Source organism: Nansenia antarctica (assembly GCF_963989245.1).
Source record: "Nansenia antarctica genome assembly, chromosome: 13".
Classification (NCBI taxonomy): Eukaryota; Metazoa; Chordata; class Actinopteri; order Argentiniformes; family Microstomatidae; genus Nansenia; species Nansenia antarctica.
Window position 1 is genome coordinate 24,178,978 of NC_137683.1, and position 21,028 is coordinate 24,200,005.

Genomic DNA, 21,028 nt, shown 5'->3' on the forward strand with positions numbered 1-21,028 from the left:
AAGAAGCATTATAGAATACTAACACTTGTCCTTGACACAATATATGGTACAAAACAACGCAAAGTTGGTCAGTTAATGGATACAGTCTCCTTTGCCTATTTCATACCCAGCAGTGAGATCCTACCCAAGCAAATCATCAGAGAGGCAATTCAGGTAAGAGCTGTGTTTTACATTTACATTTTTGGCATTTAGCAGACGCCTTTATCCAAAGCGTATATACATTTGACTATGTAAGTGGATCATCTAACCATCAGTCATCGCAAGAAAGGTAATCTATGCTCAGGCCAGGGGCCATTGGCAGGGGCCATTGGCAGTCACAATAAAGTTGAATCTAACCAAATCTAATAATGCTAGAAGAAAGCTATATGCTAAGACGAAACGAGTTACGTTTAAAACAAAAACTAAAATACAAATATTTACAGTAATAATAGTAATAATAACAATAGAGAAACTGTACGGGGGGGTAGAGGGGATGTAGAGGTCTCAGGAGGGACTGTTAAGGTGTAGCCTGAAGAGATGGGTCTTCAGTCTACGGCGGAAGATAGGGAGTGACTCTGCAGTCCTGACAGCAGTACTACCGTAGTTTTGGTACTGTATGTCATTTGTCTGACTTCTGTGTTCTGCTTGGCTCCTCATCGTTTTGAACTTTGTGTTGGTGCCAAGACCATCCTGCTGTCTGCCATGTCTTTCTAATATCTGAGGAATAGTAATAAGTTACACTGTAAGGGTATAAGTGCAGTCACAGCATACAGTACAGTCATAAATACAGGTAATTGTATACAGTCAAAGCAGTACAGCTCTCAGCTCGAATGACCTACTAGTAGCCAACTGGTCTTCTACTTTTTTGTGGTCTATAGTTGTACTCTACACATCTTTCTGGTAGGATTTTACCTATTTTATTTAACAGGATTTACTAAGAACATATGTGTTGTACTTTCAGGTACTTACTTTAAAGATATCTTTATTTGTGCTGATTATTATTACAAATAAACAAGTATGTGGTTATGAGGTTATTAATGTGTATTTATGATTTTACCATGTAATTAATAAGTAAATTCATGGCAAAGTATGTTTCCTTATCAAAGTCCTTATTCTTCCCTTCACAGATTTCAGGATGGGGGATGCGTTAATGGCAGAGTTTGGGGTGGCAGCTCCGTTTCTGCGGAAGTCAGACAAGGAGCGTCTGGAGGCTCAGACACGTGCCTTTGACATCAGAAGGGAGTGCTTTGTACCTGACCCTGAGGTTGAGTACGTCAAAGGCGTAGTCAGCAGCAGAGATGGGGACAAAGCCACTGTCGACACTGAATTTGGGAAGGTAAATATTCTGGAAAGCAATTTTGAAAACACATAACATGCAGCAATACAAATGTCTGGCAATATTTATTTTTTATTTTTTTATTGCCATCGACTTGATTGCTTACTGTACAGTAAAGAAATTACATGAACATAACTGTGACTCAGACTTAGGCTGCGTTTGTAAATTCGCTCTGGAAATCTGATCAGCACTCATGGTATGCCTCTTGTCCAATCAAATGACTTGGTCCCTTTATGATGTTGAACCCAGTGTGCGCTCCGGAGCTCTCAGAGCGAATTTACGAATGCACCCATTATTATAGAGCTAATGATATGGATGTGGAATGTTTGAATCACATTTCAATTTCTGAACGTAGTATTCAGCCCAGTGAGTGAACACATGTTCTTCTTTGAATGAAAACATTCACAACATTCACAACAAAACATTCACTGTGGCAATTTAACCAACTCTTCTTTCAGACTGTTACAGTGAAGGAAGTTGACGTCCACCCCCAGAACCCGCCAAAGTTTGATAAAATTGAGGACATGGCGATGTTCACCTTCCTGCACGAGCCCGCTGTGCTGTTTAACCTCAAAGAGCGTTATGCAGCCTGGATGATCTATGTGAGTAATGATCATCTATGTGTATGCTGTATCTCCATTAATCTACAGTTAATCTACAAATGTACAAAACTAAATATATGTCTCTCTCCTATTACAGACTTACTCAGGGCTGTTCTGTGTCACTGTCAACCCCTACAAGTGGCTGCCAGTGTACGATCAGTCTGTTGTCAATGCTTACAGAGGCAAGAAGAGGAGTGAAGCTCCTCCTCACATCTTCTCCATCTCTGACAATGCCTATCAGTACATGTTGTCAGGTAATGTATGACAATATAATGTCATGTTGTCAGGTATGGTTATATAATATGACAGCAAATGAGCAATGATGGATTTTTGCTTTTTCTGTCAACAGACAGGGAAAATCAGTCTGTCCTGATCACGTAAGTAAACCAAGAGGTTATTCACTCAATGCTTAATTTTGAAATGATGATTAGGCCATTTTCACATTTGCCATTTTCTTTTCAAGTGGAGAATCTGGTGCTGGAAAGACTGTGAACACCAAGAGAGTCATTCAGTACTTTGCCAGCATTGCAGCTGTGGCTGGAAAGAAGAGTATAGTGGACGAGAAAAAGGTAAAACACAGATTATTGCTATATAATTATATGCTAATATAATTCAAAGTAAATCAGTTGTCCACAACATCCATTTTAATCGGCATACTGTAGTACTGGTACTCATTCCTGAAGTGTGTATGTTGACTTCTAGGGAACACTGGAGGATCAAATCATCCAGGCCAACCCTGCCCTGGAGGCTTTTGGCAATGCCAAGACCATCAGAAACGACAACTCCTCCAGATTTGTATGGTTTTAATATGTTTGAGGGCACATTCACATTTTGTATCTTATTATAATCTAAAATACAGTACGTTATGCATGTGAGCATGATGTAAATGCTAATTTCAAATGTGTCACTGTTCACAGGGTAAATTTATCAGAATTCATTTTGGAGTAAGTGGGAAGCTTTCATCTGCAGACATTGAGACATGTAAGTAAATATTCAATTGATTCAGGATTCAGGACATCTTGGACTGGAAAATGTAACACCACATGTACTTTCTCTTGCTAACCAGATCTTCTGGAGAAGTCTCGTGTCACTTTTCAGCTGAGGGCTGAGAGAGACTACCACATCTTCTATCAAATCCTGTCTCAAAAGAAACCAGAACTGCTAGGTGAGTTTTGAAAAATACTGTATCCACAATACAGACAAAACAAAACACAAAGGAACTTAAATTAAACTGTCCGCTTCAATTATGTTCAGAGATGCTGCTCATCACCAACAACCCCTATGACTACGCCTTCATCTCCCAAGGAGAGACAACAGTAGCATCCATTTGTGATGCTGACGAGCTAATGGCTACAGATGTGAGTGAGATATGTTCACTGCAAACAAGATAATCCTCCACTGATTTCAAACTAAATTCTCAAATATGTTTTTTTTATCAGGAAGCCTATGACGTGCTGGGCTTCAGTCAAGAGGAGAAGAACGGTATTTACAAGCTAACCGGTGCCATCATGCACTACGGCAACATGAAGTTCAAGCAGAAGCAGAGGGAGGAGCAGGCAGAGGCTGATGGGACTGAAGGTCAGTGTTTAGTATTTTAAAACCTAGTCACAAAATGTTGTGATCTCAGAAATCAGAAGCTGATACAAGGTTCACTTAGCAATCATACTATTGTACTAACACTTGTAATTCTAAAAGACAATGTAAAATACTTCTCTCACCCCTACTCTTTTTTTTTTATATCTTTCACCCAACAACTTAAATACTAATTTCCAGAAGCGGACAAAGTGTCATATTTGATGGGCCTGAACTCCGCTGATCTGATCAAAGGTCTGTGCCACCCAAGGGTCAAAGTAGGGAATGAGTGGGTCACCAAAGGTCAGACTGTCCAGCAGGTAAGTCTAATATTGTCGTTTTGAGTTTGCTTAATATGTTTATAGCAATATTCAATACATTTACGTCTACGCTTAGGTCTACTCTTCTGTTGGTGCATTGGTCAAGTCAGTGTACGAAAAGTAATCAAGATATTTGATTCCATGGCCTCTGTGTAGTCTATTATGTAGCCCCCAAGGCAGTAAACACCTTGCATTTGTATGGTAATAAACCAATTAAGGTAATTTATTCTATCAATTTCTGTAGGTCTATTACTCTATTGGTGCATTGTCAAAGTCAGTGTACGAGAGGATTTTCCTGTGGATGGTTATTCGAATCAACCTTTCTCTGGACACCAAAAATGCTCGCCAGCACTATATTGGTGTGCTGGACATTGCTGGATTTGAGATCTTTGATGTAAATATTTAATCTAAAATTATTTGGGATATACTTTTATTTAAACAACATACAAAGTTTAACATCTAATTCATGAGGAACTCTGACTTTCTCTTCCAGTTCAACACCTTCGAGCAGCTGTGCATCAACTTCACTAATGAGAAGCTGCAGCAGTTCTTCAACCACCACATGTTTGTGCTGGAGCAGGAAGAGTACAAGAAAGAGGGCATTGTGTGGGAGTTCATTGACTTTGGTATGGACTTGGCAGCCTGCATTGAGCTCATTGAGAAGGTTAGTCCATCAACTGTTTACTGTGGTTATGTCCTATTATTTCTTGCTATTTAAATAAAACATGTTGCTTTAATGTAGTCCTACTTCACATTAATCTATTTTCGTTCATCCCTTTGACTAGCCCATGGGTATCATGTCCATCCTTGAAGAGGAGTGCATGTTCCCCAAGGCCAGTGATGCTACATTCAAAGCTAAGCTGTATGACAACCACCTGGGTAAAACTCCCAACTTCCAGAAGCCCAGGGTTATAAAAGGTAGACCAGAGGCCCATTTCTCCCTGGTCCACTACGCTGGCACTGTTGATTACAACATTGGTAACTGGCTGGTGAAGAACAAGGACCCGCTGAATGAGACTGTGGTCGGACTCTTCCAGAAGTCAAACCTTAAGTTCCTGGCCAACCTCTTTATTGGCTATGCTGGTGCAGAATGTAAGCTTATCAGTAATGTATACAAATACTGGCTGTTTTCCGCTAAACACTTCACAAATTAAAATAACAATTGACATAATATTAATTATACATCAGAATAATCATTTCCCCTTATAGCCGCCCCAGAGGAAAAGACCAAGAAGAAAAAGGGCTCTTCCTTCCAGACAGTGTCTGCACTGCACAGGGTAATGTTTGAGATAAACAATAATATTAATAAACATGTCAGCAGAGCCATACTCTGGTATTTAAATATACTTTAGTATGAGCATGTATTTTATAAACCTTTTAGTAATCTGTTAATGCAATATCCAAACTCCATTGTGCAATTGTTTCCACTCACAGGAGAACTTGAATAAACTCATGACCAACTTGAGGGCTACTCACCCCCACTTTGTGCGTTGCCTCATCCCTAATGAGACCAAGACTCCTGGGGCCATGGAGAATCCTCTGGTCATGCACCAGCTGCGCTGTAACGGTGTGCTAGAAGGCATCAGGATCTGCAGGAAGGGCTTCCCCAACAGGATCCTGTATGGTGACTTCAAACAAAGGTAAATAAGATAAAATAACCCCAATGGCTATAAACAAGTGCTCCATAGGCGATGCCTCTCATTTCACTCTTTGATCCAGGTACCGCATCCTCAATCCCAATGCTATCCCTGAGGGGCAGTTCATCGACAACAAGAAAGCAGCAGAAAAACTGCTGGGTTCTCTGGACATTGACCACACTCAGTATAGATTAGGACACACTAAGGTAAGTTCTATAAAGATATTAAAATATAGGCAAATAAGCACTGTCTTGGGACAGAATCTATTATAGAATTTGTCTACTTTATCAGGTGTTCTTTAAGGCTGGTCTCCTGGGAACCCTTGAGGAGATGAGAGATGACCGTCTTGCTCTCATCATCACTGGAATCCAGTCTCGTGGACGTGGTCTAATTGCCAGAGTGGAGTTTGGGAAAATGGTTGAGCGCAGGTTGGATAATTAGGATTACGTAGACTATTAGAGGTAAGGAAAGGTTGAACTGTAGCTAATAATGTTATCATTCACAGAGATTCCTTACTTGTGATCCAGTGGAACGTGCGTGCCTTCATGGGGGTCAAGAATTGGCCCTGGATGAAGATGTACTTCAAGATCAAACCTCTGCTAAAATCAGCTGAGAGTGAGAAGGAGATGGCCAACATGAAGGAAGAATTCCTGAAGCTTAAAGAGGCTTATGCTAAATCTGAAGCTCGTAAGAAGGAGCTGGAAGAGAAAATGGTCTCCCTTCTCCAAGAGAAGAATGACCTGCAGCTTCATGTCCAAACTGTAAGATACAGTACCTGTATCAGTGTGGGGAATGTTGTCTTGGCACACTTTGGGCCCGGTAATACTATTACCAGGCCCAAATATATATAGCCTATTCCAGTATTGTTGCTGACCATGGGCATCCCTTCATGGCCACAAATGTACCCATCTTCACATGGCTACTTCCAGTATGATAATGCACTATATCACAAAACAAACGTTGTCTCAAACTAGTTTCATGAACATGACAATGAGTTCAGTGTTTGTCAGTAGCTTTCCCAGTCACTGGACCTGAATCCAATAGAACACCTTTGGTATTTGGTAGAGCGGGAGATTAAAAGCTTGAAAGTGAACGTGAAAAATCTGCAGGAATTGATTAATGCAATCATGTCATCATGTACAAAAAATTTGGAATCAACGCCACAAAAAAATTAGGCCGTTTTGAGAGCCCAGTTGAGGCCCTACCCAGTATTAGTATATTGTTCCTAAGAAAGTGCTCTGTGAGTGTATACTGTACACATAAAATGTGTGGGAAATAGCATGAAAACAATAGCAACTAAAATGTATAACTTTAAAATATAATTTACTGATACCCTGACAGGAACAAGATAGTCTTGGTGATTCTGAAGAAAGATGTGAGGGACTGATCAAGAGCAAGATCCAGCTCGAGGCAAAATCCAAAGAGCTGACAGAGAGACTGGAGGATGAAGAGGAGATTAATGCAGAACTTACTGCTAAGAAGAGGAAGTTGGAGGATGAGGGCTCAGAACTCAAGAAAGACATTGATGATCTGGAGCTTACCCTGGCCAAAGTGGAGAAGGAGAAGCATGCCACTGAGAACAAGGTAAAGGTTTCACTTTTTTTTTTTTTTTTGCCAAAACATTAAAGAGTTAGAAGTACAAAAACCACCTAAGATAACAGAATTGAGTAATGTATTAATTGCAGTCCTTAAACTGCACAACTAATAATGTTCTGACCTCTCTAATTACTCAGGTTAAAAACCTGACTGAGGAGATGGCAGCTCTGGATGAAATCATTGCCAAGCTGACCAAGGAGAAGAAAGCTCTGCAGGAGGCACACCAGCAAACACTGGATGACCTGCAAAGTGAGGAAGACAAAGTCAATACGCTCACTAAGGCTAAAGCCAAACTGGAACAGCAGGTTGATGATGTGAGTATCCAAAATAATGATTTCAAACACAAATCTAAATTCAAACAGACACTGTGCAACCTTTTCGCAAATTGGATGTAAATACTATTGTTCAACATTTGAACACACTTTTTCAGCTTGAGGGGTCTTTGGAGCAAGAGAAGAAGGTAAGAATGGATCTTGAGAGGGCCAAGAGGAAGCTGGAGGGAGACTTGAAGTTAACCCAGGAGAGCCTAATGGACCTGGAAAACGACAAGCAGCAACTGGATGAGAGAATGAAGAAGTAAGACAAACCACAAAAACATTTGGTATCACTACACACCAAAAACACTTGCTAAAAACATCTCAAATTCAACAGGAAGGACTTTGAGATGAGTCAACTGAGCAGCAGGATTGAGGATGAACAGGCTTTGTCGGCTCAGCTCCAAAAGAAACTGAAAGAGCTGCAGGTAATTTCAGCATATTTCCAGTGCCTCTATGTTTTTTTTTGAGACACCTAACATTAAGCAAACATTTTCTGTTCCTAGGCCCGTATTGAGGAGCTTGAGGAGGAACTGGAGGCTGAGAGAGCTGCCCGTGCTAAAGTGGAGAAACAAAGGGCAGACTTGTCCAGAGAGCTGGAAGAGATCAGTGAGAGGCTAGAGGAGGCTGGTGGAGCTACTGCTGCCCAGATTGAGATGAACAAGAAGAGGGAGGCAGAGTTCCAGAAGGTGCGCAGAGACCTTGAAGAGGCTACTCTGCAGCATGAGGCTACAGCTGCCACTCTAAGGAAGAAGAATGCAGATAGTGTGGCTGACCTGGGGGAGCAGATCGACAACCTTCAGAGAGTAAAGCAGAAGCTGGAGAAGGAGAAGAGTGAGCTCAGACTGGAACTGGACGATGTCGTCTCCAATATGGAGCAGATCGTCAAGACAAAAGTAAGTAGAAATTGATTGATTGATTGATTGACTGTTTCTGAAATCTCATACTGCCTACTGATTACTAACAGTATATATTGCATATTTACCATACTACATACTATTTAGGATATACCAATTAGTACAAATGTATGCAGTAATGTATGCATTGATATACGTAGTCTGTAACTTAAGCATGTTGTCCACTGTAATTGGTTGAATTTCGCTACTGCTCGTCCCCCACCCTTACCTGCTCCACTGAATTGTGGGACTAAAATTGGAAAGGACTTTCTGAAAAATGTGCAGTCAATTCATACTACATGGAAAGCCAAATCTAGTATGACATCCTGGAATTTTATACCTTATATTCTTATCTTGCACACTGAAAAATGCTAATTATAGCATTTTACTTGATATGATGTCACTATGGGAAGTTGGATGACTTTAGTTTCTCCAGTGCCTATAAGAAATAATCAAAAATCAAAAATCCTCTTCTATCACGGAGACTGCCAATGGCCCCGGGCCTGAGCTAGATTACTCTTCCTGCTACAACTGGTGAATTGATGATTCACTTGCTTAGTCAAATGTATTGATTGTAAGTCGCTTTGGAATAAGGCGCCTGCTAAATGCCAACAATGTAAATGTAGTGGTGTTTCAGATTCTCCTAGGCATGTCATTTCAATGTCAATATAATCATAATAATTATAATATAATCAGGGGCATCAGGGCAAGTTTTTTATCAAAAGGAAGTATAGGCGAGATATCTTCAAAACATTTTCAAAGAATGTATCTAGAGTAGACAAATGTGAATAAGAAGAACAATGAATTTGGAGTAAAGTACCGCTTTAAGATCTCATCAATAGGCAATTTTCTATATTTTCAGACCAACATGGAGAAAATGTGCCGCACACTTGAAGATCAGATGACTGAATACAGGACTAAATCTGAGGAAGGACAGCGTTCTATCAATGATTTTACCATGCAGAAAGCAAAGCTTCAAACTGAAAATGGTATGATATTGTGAACATTCAGTCATTATAATCATTCACATGAACAGCAATTTACAATAAGAGGGTATTTGACTGTGTTTGCATAACAACAGGGGAATATGCCAGACAGCTGGAAGAGAAGGACTCTCTGGTCTCTCAACTGACCAGAGGAAAACAGTCCAACACTCAGCAGATTGAGGACCTCAAGAGACAACTGGAGGAGGAAATCAAGGTATTTCTACTAAGAATATTGTCTCCATTATACTGTTATATTTATCTTACAGCATAATTATGGATTTTACATTGGGTATAAGGCTTACCATCCATTTAACTTTCCTTTCCAGGCAAAGAATGCACTTGCCCATGCAGTGCAGTCTGCTCGCCATGACTCAGATCTGCTGAGGGAGCAGTATGAGGAGGAGCAGGAGGCCAAGGCTGAGCTGCAGCGCGGCATGTCCAAGGCCAACTCTGAGGTGGCTCAGTGGAGAACCAAGTATGAAACTGATGCCGTCCAGAGGACTGAGGAGCTTGAGGAGGCCAAGTAAGAATATGTTTTGTTTTCAGAGATTGACAGAATGTATATGTTACGGTACATGTGGGAAAACGGTTTATGTCGGCATTTCCCGGGACATGCCAGGATAAACCGTCGACTTGGGACATGCCGACATAAACCGTTTTCCCACATGTACCATAACATATACATACCTTTGATTCCACAGTAGGTTCATCACAAATACTATAAGCCATAGAACATATTGAATAATTCATACCTGTATCTTGATATGTATGTTGATGCGTATCTACATAATATCATAGAGAGAAAGTGTGTTACACATTCTCTACTCTACTGAAATGTGTTTTTCATCTTTGTCAACCAGGAAAAAGTTGGCTCAGCGTCTCCAGGATGCAGAGGAAGCTGTGGAAGCGGTCAATGCTAAATGTTCCTCCCTGGAGAAGACTAAACACAGGCTCCAGAATGAGATTGAAGATCTCATGGTGGATGTGGAGAGATCCAATGCTGCTGCTGCCGCTCTGGACAAGAAGCAAAGAAACTTTGACAAGGTATTGAAAGAAAAAATACAGATCCTTTCATTGCCTTCATTACAAGATGTGAAATACATACACATGCTACATTTCTGGTACCTATCATATTCTCTAGGTCCTGGCTGAATGGAAGCAGAAGTATGAGGAGTCCCAGACTGAGCTGGAGAGCTCCCAGAAGGAGGCCAGATCTCTCAGCACTGAGCTCTTCAAACTCAAGAACTCTTATGAGGAGTCTCTGGACCATCTGGAGACCATGAAGAGGGAGAACAAGAATCTCCAAGGTAGTAGGAGGATTATATCAATGCCCTCTATTGTTAGATAATAATTTAGACAAGTGTATTACAGATATACATGCCAATACTTAATCATGTTCATGAATGGAATTCTGATGAACAACATAAAATGTTTGAACAGATGAAATTTCTGACTTGACCGAGCAACTTGGTGAGGGAGGAAAGAGCATCCATGAGCTTGAGAAGGCCCGTAAACAGCTGGAGCAGGAGAAGGCTGAGATACAGTCAGCTCTGGAGGAGGCAGAGGTAACACTGGGAAATATTTACTGTTAAAGGTAAAGTATTTACCGTTAGGAACAGTAAAGGTTTCACATATTATGGGGGTCTGTGTTCCTACAGGGGTCCTTGGAGCATGAGGAGGGCAAGATCATGAGAGCTCAGTTGGAATTCAACCAGGTTAAAGCTGATATTGAGCGTAAGCTGGTGGAGAAGGATGAGGAGATGGAGATGAATAAGAGGAACCAGCAGAGAGTGGTGGATACCTTGCAAACCTCCCTGGAGTCAGAGACTCGCAGCAGGAATGAGGCTCTTAGGCTGAAGAAGAAGATGGAGGGAGATCTCAATGAGATGGAGATCCAGCTCAACCAGGCCAACAGGCAGGCAGCTGAGGCCCAGAAGCAGCTCAAGGGTCTTCATTCTCATCTGAAGGTAACATTTCCTGAACATTGTGAGACACTACATCATATCCTCTCTACAGCAAAATGTCGGGCGGCTGTGGCGCTGTGGCGCAGGAGGTAGAGCCGCCGTCTAATGATGGCAAGGTTGGCAGATCGGCGGTTCGAGCCCCGGCTGGTCACATGTCGAAGTGTCCTTGGGCAAGACACTGAACCCCAAAATTGCTCCCAATGAGCAGGCCGGCGCCTTGCATGGCAGCTTGCCGCCATTGGTGTGTGAATGTGTGTGTGAATGGGTGAATGAGAGGCCATTGTAAAGCGCTTTGGAATAAGGCGCTATATAAGTCAGTCCATTTACCATTTAAAATGTCCAGCACAATGTAAAACATAAGATATATTGTTAATTCATCCAGTATTGTTATCCAATGTATGAAATTATTGTTAAACCCTTCTCTCCCCTCTCTCAACAGGATTCTCAACTGCAGCTGGATGATGCTCTTCGTAGCAGGGATGATCTGAAGGAGAACATTGCCATGGTTGAGAGGAGGAACAATCTGATGCAGGCTGAACTAGATGAGCTGAGGTCCCTGGTGGAGCAGACTGAGAGAGGTCGCAAACTGGCTGAACAGGAGCTGCTGGATGTTAGTGAGAGAGTTCAGCTACTGCACTCTCAGGTAACTCACTGACAGACAAACTCAGTTTGTGTTCTTCTCAAATGTATGCTACTTGACCTACATACGGATGATAGGTAACTTATCGTTTACTAAACATTTGTAGAATACAAGCCTGCTCAACCAGAAGAAGAAGCTGGAGACCGACACATCCCAGCTTCAGGGTGAAGTGGAGGAGGCTGTGCAAGAGTGCAGAAATGCTGAGGAGAAGGCCAAGAAGGCCATTACTGATGCTGCCATGATGGCAGAGGAGCTGAAGAAAGAGCAAGACACCAGTGCTCACCTGGAGCGCATGAAGAAGAACATGGAGCAGACCATCAAGGACCTGCAGCACCGTCTGGATGAAGCAGAGCAAATCGCCATGAAAGGTGGCAAGAAGCAGGTCCAGAAACTGGAGTCCAGGGTGGGTGTTTCCAGCTAAGCAACCTTATTTTTTATCTTCTTAAATAGTAGTATTTAGTAGTAATAGTTCAATTGAACCCCCCCCCTGCATCTATCATGCTTTCCAGGTGAGGGAGCTAGAGACTGAGGTTGAAATGGAGCAGAAGAAGAGCAGTGATTCTGTGAAAGGAGTCCGCAAATATGAGAGGCGTATCAAGGAGCTCACCTTCCAGGTACCTTAACTTACAATCATTTGAAAGTGCATTATCAACATAACTAAGAATAACATGTGAGCAATTACTTCTTTTCTGGGGCAGACTGAGGAGGACCGTAAGAATTTGAGCCGTCTGCAGGACCTGGTGGATAAACTGCAGCTGAAGGTCAAATCCTTCAAGAGAACATCAGAGGAGGCTGTAAGTATAAATAACCAAACATGTAAACAATGGATAACCAACACTGTTGTTGTTGTTGTGCTTACAAAGATCATGTTCAATACTTTTCCTAGGAGGAACAGGCCAATTCAAGTCTGGGCAAGTTCCGCAAGCTGCAGCATGAGCTGGATGAGGCAGAGGAGAGGGCTGACATTGCTGAGTCCCAGGTCAACAAGCTGAGAGCCAAGAGCCGTGATGCTGGCTCCAAGGTCAGTGAAATAGCTAATAATAAACTCAATATAGACTGTGTTCACAGCATGACTAAAGCCTGAAGAGTGAATAGTTTCTGGACAAATCAATTACAATTTTTTCATGTTTCATGGTCTCTCTCTCATACACAAACAGAAAGGAGTCAATGAGGAGTGACACCAAGAGTCATACTGGCATCTCCAATGTCAGGTCAGATGCCCAATTGTTCTATACTATACTATTACAAATGCCAGTTGAGGAGCTCCAAAGTGTATTTAATATAGAGTACATACAGTAGAATATGTATGGTAGGTTGAATACATAAATACATAAAACTAAGAAACAAAATGGTCACTCCAGGGTCTCACCTCTTATAAAGAATAGAGTGCAATTATTCAGATGCATAGGTTTTGGCATGAAGCCTTATTCAGCATTTGATGAATAAATCAAATAAATGTGTCTATTTTAATCTACTCATTCTCCCTGTCACAGAAAGGACATGATGAAGAGTGAAGCTCTCAGGTGGACCTTTCTGAAAATCTCCTGATTGTAGTAATGTAGTTTTTTCCTTTATTCTCCATATATCTGGATGAAGAATAAAGTTTGTTCAAATAACACCTTTGTGTATTGTGTGTGTCCTACATTTACATTTTAACCATTTAGCAGACGCTTTTATCCAAAGCGACTTACAATTAGAGATTACAGGGGCAGTCTCCCTGGAGTAATTTAGGGCTAAGCGCCTTACTCAAGGGCACACTAGTGATTTGATTTGATTTCATTTATTAGGATCCCCATTAACTGATGCAAGGCATCCTGGGGTCCACACAGAACAAGAAATCATCCTAAAATCATCCTAAAAACAAAGAATGACATCAACATAACATCACAGAACATATAACATGCATAACAGAAAAACATGCATAACAAAATGAATAAGAAAGTTGGCAATGCTCACCGCCTCAGTTTTTTAGTGAGCATCACATAACACATAACCACAAAAGGAACCATCCACAGATTATACATACAACAATCAATTTTAAAAATAGACTTAAAATGCTCAATTAGGAGTACCAGTGGTAACTACACAAATCGAGTGTGTATGATGCGTTGATTCACTTGTTTTTTTAAACTGATTTTATTCTGGGGTTTTGAGATGACTTGGTAGGGCGTTCCATTCAATCATAAACATGACTCAGTACTTGGTGGAGAAACCCTTGTTGGCAAGCACAGTGGTCAGACGTTTCTTGTAGTTGGTCACGAAGTTTGCGCAGATCCCAGGAGGGATTTTGGCCCACTCCTCTTTGCAGATCCTCTCCAAATCCTTAAGGTTTGGAGGTTGTCGCTTGGCAACTCGAAGCTTCAGCTCCCTCCACAGATTTTCTATGGGATTAAGGTCCGGAGACTGACTACCCCACTCCATGACCTTAATGTGCTTCTTCTTGAGCCACTCCTTTGTTGCCTTAGCCGTATGTTTTGGGTCATTGTCATGCTGGAACACCCATCCACGACCCATTTTCAGTGTCCCGGCTGAGGGAAGGAGGTTCTCGCTCAAGATTTCACGGTACATGGCCCTGTTCATCCTCCCCTCGATGCGGTGACGTCGTCCTGTCCCCTTAGCAGAGAAACAGTCCCAAAGCATAATGTGTCCACCTCCATGCTTGATGGTGGGGATGGTGTTCTTGGGGTCAAAGTCAGTATTTTTCCTCCTCCAATCACGGCAAGTCGAGTTGATGCCAAAGAGCTCGATTTTGGTCTCATCTGACTACAGCACTTTCTCCCAAGCCTCCTCTGATTCATCCAGGTCAGGGCCAGCCCAAGGCATAAATGGACTAAGCGGTCGCTTAGGGCCTAACCACTAGAGGGGCCACACTTTAAAAAAAATAATAATAATATTATTTTTTGTTTTGTTTTTTGGAGGACTGATGTTGGATGGTCCATGGAGTCCATCTTAATTCAAGGATAATAGTTAATGTCATTTTGGAATCAATGTCTTTGTTTTTATAGGGTCTCTGATTTGCATAGGAATCAATTACACACAGTGTAGATTAGGATGTCAACATTAAAATATGCAACATTAAAATATAAATCAAATTATGAATCGATCTAAGAAGGTCAGACATAATGTTTCCAAAAAGACACTTGACGGAACTATCTTTCGGGATTTTGTTTGTGTAACTTGGAATTAAATTATCTAATTATCAAAACAAGCCATTATCCTTTATTCCTTATTTCCTTCCTTTATCAGCGTTCATGGAATACCCCCCAGTACACCTGTCACAGGGGTGTGCTGAGGGCTTATTTCTGTTGTTGAGAAATAAACGGGCAGCGTACCAACTACATTCTCTGTGTTCAGACCTCCCTCTGGGCCAGAGGGATCTTACACTTCTCACCTTGCAGACACTTTCCCTGATGCGCAAATTATACCATGACAGCAATCTCACACACTTCCCATTCCATCCAGTACAGGAAGGGTCACGTAGCCTCATCACTAGTGTTGACTGCAAGAGGACACAAGAGACAGCTGAGGATGGGATCCTACACACTGTTGTTAATTAAAGGAACCTCAAGGCTGGAGCAAGAAGGAAGGTGTGAAGTTGTTAGAGTCACATACTACAGGATGTGCCTTGTACAGGTGTTGATTGGGAAGAACTCCAGCTATAATATATCACAATATTATTACCGTGACACCTTTCTTGATGATGCAGTATCAAACGTGTCATTTTACACGGCGATCTCACACATCGTATCAGCCAGAATAGAGGTTGAACACACAGACAATATCAAACGTGTCATTTTACACTGCGATCTCACACACCGTATCGTGCAAGATAGCGGCTAAACACAGACGCAGTACCTGCAATCTCACACGCCATATTGGAAGAGCAGCGCTTGAATACAGTTGCAGTAATAACACTTTTATCTATATCTTTTTATTCATTGTCTTATTATGTTGTTACATGTTCATCCATTTATTTTTAATATATATGTATATTATTTTTTATTATTATTATACATTTATTTTTATTTATTTAAAAAAAAAATCTTACTGTCCTTCTTTTTCTGTATGTAATGTTGTATGTAAAGCACTTAGAATTGCCCCTGTTGTATGAAATATGCTATACAAATAAACTTACCTTACTCTGGCAAATACTGTATCTTGACACTACAAGACTTGATGGCCTTTGACAGCCTGACACATTTCATTCAACCAAATGGCTATCTGTGTTTTCTGTTAGTGCCTCGATATCTTAGAGATAAGAAAATTAAATATGCAACAGGATATCTAAGCGTACCTGTTTTCTATGAAATACAAAGTGGTAAATCTGTCAGGGTGGAAAGGTCCTATGAAGGTGACACGTATTCCCTCCATGCATGGACTGAATGTGTTTGTTTATGTGCACTTGAGACAAACAGGCAGCAAACAGCCAAACAGGCAGCAGTTGCCACAGCTCATCCTTCCCAAATTTAGATAGTGAGATCTGGACTGAGGTACATCAAAGGGCCTCAGTCAGTAGACGGAATCCAATAACAATTTCACAGGTTTATCTTTGGAAACCACGTCACACAGATGGGGCACCGGGCAGTGCTTGTTGACAAGAACCTTGCATTGGTGGTGTGACAAACAGAGCCATGGCAGTTCTCTATAGGGCGAGGACTCTATCTTGCAATTACTTCATACCTGGCAACAGTATTGTTTTTTTATTATAATTTTTAAATCTTAATCATAAGTTTATGTTTTAATCATAAACTAATTAAGTTTTAATCTTACCTCACATGTTTTTGGTGATACAATTATTGATAAAAAAATGTTTTATCTTAACCCTCCGTTTGTGTTCATGTTTGCCCCCCCATCCTTGGTGTTCCCGGTCTAATTAGACCGGTCTGATTAACTGCTTCATATCTCCAAAACTACATGGTCAGATTTGCTAAATTTGGTACCTGGTGAAAGCTGAGACCTGTGAGATGTTAAAAAATGAACATAGATATGACCAAATTACTGTAATGTGACTAAATACACAGTAGAAATTGAATATTTCATTTCCGTTTTTGAGCATTTCAAATAAGAAGGCCAGTTACACCCTGAAACTCTATATATTTCTGCCAAACAACACATTGGATCAGTTCTTCAACATCTCAACATGTACTGTGCAAAATTTGACGAGACATAAACAATGTAGACTATTGGTTAACCTGAATAACTGGATGGGCATATAAGCACGGGAAAGAGAAGGGTTCCCATAACAAACACCTGTTTCATTTGATACATTTCATAAGCACGGGAAAGAGAAGGGTTCCCATAACAAACACCTGTTTCGTTTGATACATTTCAGTGTTTGTTATTCTCTTTCCCGTGCTTATGTGTCCATCAGAACCATACCTTCCAGAGTTATGGGAACCCTTCTCTTTCACCCCAGGTGAACCACACCTTCCAGACTAAACAATGTTTAGTCTGGAAGGTCTGGTTCGGATGGGCAAATAAGCACGGGAAAGAGAAGGGTTCCCATAACAAACACCTAATTGTTTAGTTTGAAATGTGTCAAACTTTATATATGAGGTATTTGAACAGGTCTGATACATCCTGGAATGTTGTAGCTTGTTATAACTTGTGTTATCCATTAATTTCCTATGGCGGTCATTTTTTACCGGAAACACCACCGATGTTACAAAGTTGACTAAAACCTCAAAATTCAATGCCAGTGGTTAGTCAGCAATTTTATATGTTCAAATGCCTAGTGTGGAGGATATCATAAGGCCTTGAGGCAATCAAATGTAAAACACAATATTTATGATTGATGAAAGTTGCTCTCGGTCAGATTTGACTGGGAACACAACCGGAGGGTTAAAGGGGCAATCTGTACTTAATGATTATGAATGATATATATATATATACAGTAGACAATGATTCTTGAAGAATATAACTTTTAAATGTGTCATGAGCTTAGTTACCCCACCAGAACTCTATGTTGGAGCCTTATTCTCATACTTCAGTGACGTAATAAAATCCCCACTACTACCTAGTTAGTGGCTTGACTAGCGAGTGTGTCATTAATTTTCAACAACTTAAAACATTTAAATTTATTTAAATGTTTCTGAATAAGTCTGAACATTTTGATTGGTTGCCGACTTGTTCCCGCTTTCACCAGCTGCTGTCATAAATGTTCCTAACTAACAACACAACTAATGTAAGAATCATAATCTCAAAGCTGCTATAAAAGCTGAAAAGAGAAATGGAGAGAGTTGTCTTGTGACCTACAGGAGAGAAATGGAAGAAGCTGGCAGCCCTAGAACAATTATCATATAGGCTGCTAGATAAGGTGGAGGAATACCGCTTGAAATGGGGGCAGTATCACTCATATATTGAGAAATAATGGCAACTCCAGCTCATGTAAATAGCAATATTTTTATTTATTTTCATTTATTTTATTTAATTATAAGTAGCAATATCCCAATTGTAAAAAGTGAAAGTAAACTGCTATAAGTATGATTGTTAGACAATGCTGTAGATTTACATTGCTGTACATCACCTTTATTTTTTATTTTTTTTGTCTTTTTAATGTATTGTTCAATGTCAACTGTTACGTGTAATGGATGTTTGTTCATTGTCTGTTAATTGAAAAAAATAAAAAAAAATATTAATCATAAAAAAAGAAATGGAAGAAGATCCATGTCACGTTTGTTGATTGCTAAGCCAGGACAGCCTCACATCCTGCATCTGGGATCCTGAGGGCAAACCCCCACCGGAGCAATGAGGGGAGGTTCAGGACCTGAGAGTAGGCCAAGCATTCTGAAAGAGGGGTTTTTGGTTTTGGTTTTGCCACCAATTGTTAATGGGCTTCTAAAAAGGGGCAATGTCTCCATCTATGGGCAGCCTTGTGTAAAAGCTCACAGAATCTCTGTTGAACAGCTTCAGCAACAGGTCAAGCTTGACTTCGCAGAGTTACACCAAAAGGTGTAGCTTGAAATGTGAAGAGAGGATCAACTCTTAATGGAATGTGTCTCTCACTCAGCCAAGTTTCTACACAACCATTTGTTTGTTAAAGCCTGCTCCCCATGCTTTGCCCACTCATTGGTATCAATTGTTTGACTCCTGTTGTGTCATCACCACCATGCTAAAAACTGTCTCTGTTACTCTTGTACTAAAACACACTGGAATTGAACAACTACAGACCCATATGTAACTCCCCTTTCTGTCGAAAGTAATGGAGAAAGGGATGTTTTCACAACTCCAAAGTCACCTCAGAAACCACAACCCTGTTCCAATCGGGCTTTTAGGAAACACCACAGTACTAGTTGTATGTATTTGACCTACTACTGGTGAAATAATGTAATGTAATGGTTTTTGAATGGCTACCACCTATAAGAGCTACACATAACATGTTCACTGTACTACATCATATGATGGCCTTGAAATTGTGGAGCGATATTGTTTAACTTCTGACCAGGAAATGTGTTAACAAACTCCAGTCCACGGATAAAGGGACCTAGTTTGTCCAATCAAGTATCAACGAACACACATGAACCGCATGAATTATTAGCACTTTGGAGATAGCATAATATTTTTTAAATGTTGGTCTTGAGCCAACAAGCTCTTCATCCATCCATTCACTTTTCTTTTTTAATATAACAGCAGCTTATTAAGATTAAAATGATAATTGAAGGGTTTGTGTTTTTATTGTGTAGCATTTATAGACACAGATGTGGAATATACTGTTATTATAATATTTACAGATTTACATTTGTAATTGTGTGTGTACTTAAGAAACTGCTACTGCTAATGCTACATGCTACTGCTACTGACTGTGGCGAACATTGTATACTTCAATAAACCACAAAGTACCAAACTGAGTTATTCCAACGTTTTGATCTCTTGACACCCCGTTCGGTGGGGATACAGAACCGAACATGGTTCCCATACGGTCATCCACCATCACCAGCATCACCTTCTCTGGCCAGAACATTCCCCTCTCCTCATCTGTTACCAACCTGGGCGTCAAAATGGACCCTCACCTCACCTACGAGACCCACATCAAACATATATCCAAAACAGCTTTTTTTTCACTTAAGGAACATTGCCAAGCTCCGTCCTGCACTCACTCTGGCAGATGCAGAGAAGCTCATCCACGCCTTTGTCTCCTCCAGACTGGACTACTGCAACGCACTCCTCATCGGGATTCCTAGCAGCTGCCTCCAGAAACTTCAATACATCCAGAACAGCGCTGCTAGGATCCTGATGAGGGTGCGCAAATGATCACATCACCCCCATCCTCAAATCACTTCACTGGCTCCCCGTCTCCCTCAGAATTGAATTCGGGCCTTCTGCTCGGCTGCTCCCAGGCTGTGGAATGCTATCCCTGACCACCTAAGGGCACCACAGTCTGTGGATGCTTTTAAACGAGGCCTTAAAACCCACCTTTTTAATAGAGCCTTTTTTTAGCCTTTTAATTGAATGTTTTTTGCTTTATCTTACTGTGTTGTAGCACTCTGAGATTTTATATGTAAAGTGCTTTTATAAATAAAATGTATTATTATTACTATATTAATGACAATAAAGACCATTCATTCATTCATCTCAGAGGGACACAACTATGTAGATCCCAGACATCTCTGACATATCTGAAGCCAAGCAGAACACTGACTGGATATCTGGTATAGAAAATGAACCTGTGTTGTACAAAACCAAATCATCTATATTGAATAAACCTTATAATCTTCAAATTGAGAAATGTGGTCTTCGTTTTTATTTTATTTTAACAATAACAGTTGAATGACTCTGTGAACTGAGTCCACACACACTGGTCAGGTCAGAGCTCTAAAGCTGGTTGTAAGTAGCACTCTATGAAGTCAAAACAACAGCAGAGGTGTTGTAGGAAGCAGGTAAGAGACTAGAGGAAGGTGGTGGCAGGTGGTGAATGCCGTCATGAGGACAGGTCAACATCAGTCCAGAGTCATTATGATTCCTCATGTTCTAGTCACATGTTCATGACAGGTTATTGACATAATCCAGGTAGAAACAATGTCTTTGTGATAACCCAGGAGTGGTGAATCAGGAAGTGGAGGAGGTGCTGGTGACAGTCTATTGCAAACTAAAACTGTTAAGGTAAAGGTGTCACTGATGTAAACGGTTACAGCTCGAAGTGGCGGTGAGGTCTGGAAAAATATTGACAAGGTCTTTAAAAAGTCTTAG

The 21,028-nt window shown here is 40.8% G+C and overlaps 1 protein-coding gene across 3 annotated transcripts; it reads left to right on the forward strand.

The window, feature by feature from the left end:
- Window positions 1–1,114: 1,114 nt before the first annotated feature.
- LOC308169678 (myosin-7-like) lies at window positions 1,115–13,356 on the forward strand (the record flags this gene model as incomplete). Of its 3 annotated transcripts, none has more annotated exons than XM_080544396.1 (37): window positions 1,115–1,315; window positions 1,774–1,917; window positions 2,015–2,171; window positions 2,267–2,294; window positions 2,381–2,486; window positions 2,620–2,712; window positions 2,835–2,898; window positions 2,984–3,082; window positions 3,172–3,275; window positions 3,357–3,495; window positions 3,691–3,809; window positions 4,054–4,203; window positions 4,303–4,473; window positions 4,595–4,913; window positions 5,028–5,086; window positions 5,244–5,449; window positions 5,529–5,652; window positions 5,738–5,874; window positions 5,952–6,207; window positions 6,788–7,030; window positions 7,180–7,356; window positions 7,473–7,618; window positions 7,694–7,784; window positions 7,863–8,252; window positions 9,115–9,241; window positions 9,334–9,452; window positions 9,565–9,761; window positions 10,099–10,282; window positions 10,380–10,545; window positions 10,679–10,803; window positions 10,897–11,205; window positions 11,642–11,845; window positions 11,949–12,245; window positions 12,352–12,456; window positions 12,541–12,636; window positions 12,729–12,863; window positions 13,336–13,356. In XM_080544396.1, the coding sequence occupies 37 exons, from the start codon at window positions 1,115–1,117 to the stop codon at window positions 13,354–13,356; spliced, it is 5,808 nt and encodes a 1,935-aa protein (XP_080400522.1). The 3 variants fall into 3 exon arrangements, with proteins under 3 accessions (XP_080400522.1, XP_080400523.1, XP_080400521.1); XM_080544397.1 differs by having other exon boundaries at window positions 4,595–4,901; window positions 5,019–5,086; XM_080544395.1 differs by lacking the exon at window positions 13,336–13,356 and adding an exon at window positions 13,000–13,029 and having other exon boundaries at window positions 4,595–4,901; window positions 5,019–5,086.
- Between the last annotated feature and the right edge of the window lie 7,672 nt (window positions 13,357–21,028).